This window comes from Sinocyclocheilus grahami, unplaced genomic scaffold (genome assembly GCF_001515645.1).
Source record: "Sinocyclocheilus grahami isolate Dianchi unplaced genomic scaffold, SAMN03320097.WGS_v1.1 scaffold37.1, whole genome shotgun sequence".
NCBI lineage: Eukaryota > Metazoa > Chordata > Actinopteri > Cypriniformes > Cyprinidae > Sinocyclocheilus > Sinocyclocheilus grahami.
The window spans coordinates 4796530-4803703 of NW_015505216.1; the positions used below are offsets into that span (position 1 = coordinate 4796530).

Consider the following 7174-nt stretch of genomic DNA (forward strand, 5'->3'; position numbering starts at 1 on the left):
ATAAGACTTGCAACACTTGGCTGCTAGAACAATGAAACTAGCCGGTTTATGATGACAATTTCATCATACTTGTTAATTCCAGGAAATATGTGCCTAAAAATAATTAGTTAAACTAGCTCCAAATTACCAAATCTGGTATTATCATTGAAGTGCTTAAAACATATCAATATAGATAACATATAAATAACTGCCTATAACTGATCTAAGATGTTTGCCAACCCGGTTCCTTGTGTCCCACATTATGAAGATACACTGACCTCTAGTGGCAATAATGGTTCAGCTTCAGAATATATCTGCGATATATCTCAGTCATTTTCTGTAGGCTTTTCTTGTACACCGCACTTTAAGTAAATAAGCTACTATATATGCAATCACTTGAACTTGCTGCCTATCTTTACACAGGTTCTCTGGGAGCACGTATCAATGAGCTGAAGCAAAAAGTGATAGCAGAAAATCCCCATCGCTACGCTGTGGCTGTGCCCCGTAGGTCTTGCCTCATTTCCTAAGCAAGATAAAAGGAGCTTTCTGATAAATACACTAGCAGTTCAGACCTTGAACATTGAAACTTTCCAGTGTTTCAGACTTCAGAAATGATCTGTGAACTTTAAAGTCACCAAAAATGGTCATATTCTTCCCAACTCATATGACACATAATGGGAATTTCTGATGTATACCATTTTTTTTTATAATGAAAGTGAAGTAGGACTGGAGCTGGCAGGCTTCAAAAAGAATACAAAAGCACATATGAACCACTTTGATTATGTCTTTATCATTCTTTTACATACTTTTTGAAGCTTGAAAGCTTCAGTCCATAATCACATGGAAGTCTTTGGAAATGTACATACTGTAGGTTTATAGGTACACAGGGGTGAATAAATCACCATCCCTTCAATCCATATGACACCCTTGGGTCTCTGTTCTCCATCACAGACACCACACGGCCCAAAAAGAGCAACGAGAAGGAGGGAGTGGAGTACCACTTTGTGACTAAACAGGTGTTTGATGCAGATGCACAGAATAACAAGTGAGTCCCACTGTAATGTGTTCCTCTTGTACTGCTTCTCTTCTACTACACAAGTTTTATCCAACCAATATATTGCCCTATTGTCATACCCTGACTTGAATCGTTTGTCTGTAGATTTATAGAGTATGGAGAGTATAAAGAGAATCTGTATGGGACCAGTATAGAGGCCATCCGCTCTGTTCAAGCCAAGAACAAGATGTGTCTGGTAGATGTACAGCCTGAGGTAAATTACAGCAGATTTTGCCCTGGGTGTTGATTCAAGAATTACTGTAAACACTCTCATTTATAATTTACATGAAAACAGCAAACTATTCTTTTGAATTATGCACAAAAGCAAATGTCTGATGTTTTTTGTTTTGGTTTTATTTGCAATTTTTTATGCATCACTTACAACGCATAGCTAAAAGGAAGTCGTTCTCCAGCGCTGATATGTACTGACAAGTTTCACCTTCAGGTGGAGCTACTGGTCTATTGCAACAAGAATATTAGTTGTGCAAGACCACATGCAGTACTTTACCCCCAATGGCAAGAATCCTTCTTATGATCATGGGAGGCAATTTACCTAACACTTGCTCTCATACATTTTTAATGTGAGATTTTACTGCTACTGGCTTAAACTGAACTGAAAGTTTATCAGGGCATACAGACATTGTTTATTCATTATGTGATTCTGTAGGTGCACTTGTAAAGTTCATTGCAACTGGGTTAAAACAATTTAAAAGAAACACTCTTTGTGAAACCCTATAGATTATATGTTTTTAATGTCAAATCTCATTATGAAGAAAAGGTTATGAAAGAGTCAGAACAATAGATAGGATGATAGATATGTCATTCTAATATGCTGATTTGGTGCTCAAGAAGCATTTCTTATTATCACTGGTGAAATTATCGATAACTCTTGCTTCTTAACATTTTTTTGTGGAAACTGATTCTTTTGTTCAGGATTCTTTGATGAATAGAAACCAAATAGAATAGAAAGCAATTTAAAAAATAGAACAAAACAACACCATTTCTTTAAAATAGACATCTTTTTTAACATTGTAAATGACTACAATGATTTTTGATCACTGATTTAATGCATCCTTGCTGAATAAGAATATGTATTCCTTACTTACCTCAAATTTGAACAGCAGTGTAGGTAGATAGTGTCATTTACCTATCTGTAACAGGGCTGACGAGACGTGAGACGTGCGGATCCATATGCAAAGCTTTATTAGACAGAGACGTGGTCATAAGACAGGCAGGGTCAGAACACGGGCAAACAGGTATATGGCGGGCAAAACACAAGAACAGTCACAGGGCTAGCGAAGGACACCGATGGGCAGACAGAATCGGAAGGGACAAGACTAAGGGAGAAATCCAAGAAACCAGGCGAAGATCAAGAACCGAGAAAACGGCTAGGGCTAGGGCTAGGGCTAGGGCTAGGGCTAGGGCTAGGGCTAGGGCTAGGGCTAGGGCTAGGGCTAGGGCTAGGGCTAGGGCTAGGGCTAGGGCTAGGGCTAGGGCTAGGGCTAGGGCTAGGGCTAGGGCTAGGGCTAGGGCTAGGGCTAGGGCTAGGGCTAGGGCTAGGGCTAGGGCTAGGGCTAGGGCTAGGGCTCCGTAATGTAGCTATCTGGGGGAAGATAAGCGCTAGACAATACTCGGCAGAGGGAAGGGATCAGAGTGAGTGTTAAATAGTGAGGGAGTGATATGAAACAGCTGGGTGCAATCAGTGTACAGCTGTGTGCAATCCGTGCTGAGTGCAATCAGTACAATGCATGATGGGAAATGTAGTCCGGGGTGATGTGCAACAGTGTGTAGTGCGAGAGTCAATGCAATAGGAAAGGGTGACCTCTGATGGCTAGCAGATGAAAGTTCATGGACCGGATTCGTGACACTATCCACATTACTGGTTCTGTTGTTTGTCCCACTACAGGCTCTGAAGGCCCTACGGACAGCTGAATTTAAGCCTTACGTCATTTTCGTAAAACCACGAATCCCAGAGAGTCGCAGACGCCGCAGTGCCGCCACTTCGCCAGGAGGTGAACATGGGCGAATAACAGTGAGTCTGATCACAGGTTTACATCACTTGGCTCTCAAGAAAGCCTGTGGCACTGATCAACGACAATTCTTCCAGCCTCTCAAAAAAATCAGCCTTGAAATTGTGTAATTTCATAATAATTTGAATAAAATTGCAGAGACTGTCTGGCTTTAAAAATCATCTTAAGGTTTATCTCACTTGCAAAATTTATGGGAAAATCACAGAATCTACAGACACAGTATCGCTAGCAATATATTTTTTGCACACATCTACTGACATCTCTTTCATTTCATTCTCACTATAAATATTCATGCCCTACTACACTCTCTCATCTCCTCATCTTTCAGGAGGAGGACCTGCAGGAAATGCGTCTGTCGGCGCAGCAGACAGATCAACAGTACGGTCACCTAGTGGATCGGGTCCTGATTAAAGAGGACACTGCCTGCGCAGAGCTACGTAGCATCCTGGAGAGACTGGAGCGGGAGACCTTCTGGGTTCCTGTGAGCTGGGCCAAAGCCTAGGACCTCAGCTTCATTTCAGAATGTTGACCTACATTTCCTCCGATAGCTTCTTTTCTTCCGGTTGGACTGCACTGGGCTTGGCTTCTTTAAACGGTCCACCATCTTTAAGAGGAGGCATAAAGAGACTAAATATGACACTTGAAGGGTGTCTGTCTTATTACAGATTTTGTTTTCAGGCTGAGACATGCAGGCACATAAGCACTTATTTTGGCATGAATGATCTCATTTATTTTTAAAAGACATTAGGTATTTATTATTTGGCTTATTTCATGACATTTGTTTTTTTGATACTTTGTGGCTTCCTTTCAGGTTATTTAAAGAGTTTCAATAGACTGTTCACTAAAGCAATACTTCCGGTGTCAGATTATATTATCAGAAAGGCATTGACCTTTGGTATTAAAAGGCTGTGGAAAGTGGTTACCATAGCAACAGCATTGTTCTTCCTGAATTGCACATCTGGCCAGAGAAAGTGGGAAATTTGCAGGTTGGACTGTACATTTTTCAACAATGCACATCAAGCTGTTCCCACGCACACCCATGCAGAGACTCGTTTAGCAACCGTAACGACTTCAGTTTGAGGTTATTTGAAGTTTTAATTTCATCAAGTGCTGCCTGTCGGACTTTGTTGTGTAATTTAATCACAGAAATCAAGTTATTTTTGAAGAGCACGATTGAGCAACGTTTTCACAGGAAAATATTAAACTCCTGCTGTGCCAACGACTGTCTCAATGCACCAAGCTTTTCCTCTCAAAGAGGTTCTTCATTCGGAGGGTTACAAAATACCATGCCAAAGCACTTGAGCTTCACAATATATATGTAAATATGTAACTAAGCTTCCTGGAGTTTAGGTTTGTTGGGTGTAGATGAACTGAGACAGTGTTGAGTTGAGACAGTAACACCCAGGTCCCTTATTTTTTGGTTGTATAGATCTATGCGACAGTTCGGAGTGCATATGTTACATCTGCATCATGAGCTCATGCATCCTTTGCCATTTAACTTTCACATTTCACATCTCTCTAGAACTTTCTACCATTTCCCAACATATCATACAAATCCTCTTGATCCTACCTCACCTTGGGTTTGAACTGAAATCTGTCGCCTTTGTTGTAAGCTGCAATTCTTCAGTGTAAATTCGTAATTGTATGTCATGTACTGATTGCAAATAAATATCAACACCTATCAAAAAGTTGCCTGTATTGAATGTGCGCAAATGTTAGTATTTTGACAAACGCTGCCTCTTATTATACATTTTGTCTGTTGCGTTCAGATTGAAATGTCAGTAAGCAGTATTTTTTTTTCCAAGATTATTCTGTCAGCCACTCTATTGCACATTAACATTATGAATCTATTCTTTGCTGCGGGCAATCAAACCAGAGACTGTGTTATCCCATTTCCGAGCTCTACAGGCTATTGTTTTTTCTGTTTCATGACAGTTTGACAGCTGCTGTCCTAAAACAGAACTGCAATAAACAATGTTAGATTTGTCAAATCTGAGGTGTCCACAACACTCCAATAAATTATTTCTCCTAATATGCGGGCAAAAAGGTATACGCATCAATCAGACGGGGTCCTAACTCCAAATTCAATCTGGAAGTCGTGAAAAGCTGAAGAAAACAGCTAAATAACATATTCCCTCAGTGGAGTCATCCTTTAATCCATCAATGAAAGTCAAGCGTCCAATCAAACAACCCACTGGCAGAGACCTCTTAGTGTCAGACTTGCTTATTCATTAGTAGATCATGGTCTTTAATTGGAAAATGGACAGAAGGCCTGGACTCCGCTATCTTCCGCCAGCTTTATTTCACAGGACTCTGAGCAGTGGCATATTTGTGTGATAGACTTCCATCCTCCTAATTGGGCTGAGAGGGAGGGGATGTGATGCTTGCTAATTGACATTTGTTTGATTGTGTGGGAAGAACTGGTATTTGTTTGGTGGCAGAAAGATCCTTTGAAGTAATCCTGTCTCAGTCTCATTCTCTCTCTCTCTCTCTCTCTCTCTCTCTCTCTCTCTCTCGAGCAATTAAGTTCTGGAACATTTTGCTTGCCCTATAAGACAGATGGGAAGAAGAAGAAAAAACTATTAAAATGGATGGCAATTGATCTCATTAGTATGGAAGTCTTGGCAGAGGCGTGGATTTCTATTACCGGCACATAATCATAATATCATAAACACAACATTTTTAAGCTGAAAAACGAAGCTGAAGCAAACAACATGTACAGTGTGATTAACTTCTGCAAAATATTGCTATACTGAAAAAAATTAAATGGAGATTCATCTCTTGGAGGAAACAATATTCTCATTAAGTGGTTTATTCATTTATCTGAGACTTTTGTGTAGCATGTGTCTGACAGCATGGTGATTTACACTGCATTGTGTTGTGTATCATTAGGGGTATTGCTAATAACGCTGCTGAAGGCCAACATCAATAACTTTTACCAAACAGTAGCCTGTTCTGAGTTATCATGGTCCACGTTTATGTTTATTGAATGTCATGACAGCAGCTGATACTGCAAATATGTACATGGAGAGATTTATTATGGATGCCTGTTTCCATCATCATATAAAAAGGTAATTGCAACTTTTTTATCTTACAATTCAAACTTTATTCTCGCAGTCCTGAGTTTATATCTCAGAATTCTGATTTACTTCTTACAATACTGAGAAAAAAATAATTTTCAGATGTTAACATACAAATGTGAGTTTATAACTTGCATTTACAAGACATAAACTGGCAATTCTGAGAGAAAGTCAAAATTGTGAGATAGAAAGCGTCTCAGGTTACTTATGTAACCATGGTTCCCTGAGTAGGGAACGAGACACTGAGTCTTCTAGGGGGGCTATGGGGGAACGCCTCGTCGTGACCCGTGTCTGAAGCATACATTGAAAAAACACCAACTCGTTTGCCGGCGACAGCCATGACGTCACTACCGGTGCGACTATAGTATAAATAGGAGCCGGGAGCACACGTCATTCACTTCTTCGTCTGAAGCTTGCGTCCGCAGCATGGCAAGAAACCTAGAGGATGCAGTGTCTCATTCCCTACTCAGCGAACCATGGTTACATAAGTAACCTGAGACGTTCCCTTTCATGGGAACTTCGAACTGCGTCCTCTAGGGATCGCTATGGGGAACGGTATACCCACGCCACCATGCTGAGGGGAGTGCATGCCAGAACCATGGCGAGCACTAAGTACCAACTCTACCATATTGCTATGTGAGTTGCCCCTGGGACGTTGGACGGCTGTCAGTGACGTCATTCCCTATGGCCAAAGGCCTAGGCTACATAACCCAAAATACTTACCTGTTAGGGCCAGACTCCTGGGCCCGGGGTAGAGCTCAAGGCTTGGAATCAGGAATAGATTCCTTTAAGGGAATACGACCAAGAGCCTAGAATCATACTAGTCTTGGCCTGTCACACAGGGGCTACCGCATGTTTCTCTTTGTATGTGCTGAAGGAACTGTCTCAACAAACCCCTAGTAGCAACACCCTGTTAAAGTAGGTATCCAGAGGATACATAGGAGGAGTGGTGTCCAAGGCAGAACCGGGGTTTTAAACCACTCAAAAAGAGCACAAAGTCTTTGCGCGTAGCTCTTACCATACAGGATTTT

General features: G+C 41.1%; 1 protein-coding gene across 1 annotated transcript in view; it reads left to right on the plus strand.

Annotated features, from left to right (window-relative positions):
• Positions 1-4736, plus strand: part of LOC107581774 (MAGUK p55 subfamily member 3-like) — a 25924-nt gene extending 21188 nt beyond the window's left edge. The window contains exons 14-18 of the mRNA XM_016267424.1: positions 349-483; positions 931-1024; positions 1139-1247; positions 2940-3065; positions 3392-4736. Coding sequence (XP_016122910.1) covers positions 349-483; positions 931-1024; positions 1139-1247; positions 2940-3065; positions 3392-3565 — 638 coding nt within the window. The 3' untranslated portion in view covers positions 3566-4736. The remainder of the gene's footprint in view (positions 1-348; positions 484-930; positions 1025-1138; positions 1248-2939; positions 3066-3391) is intronic.
• Positions 4737-7174: the final 2438 nt, after the last annotated feature.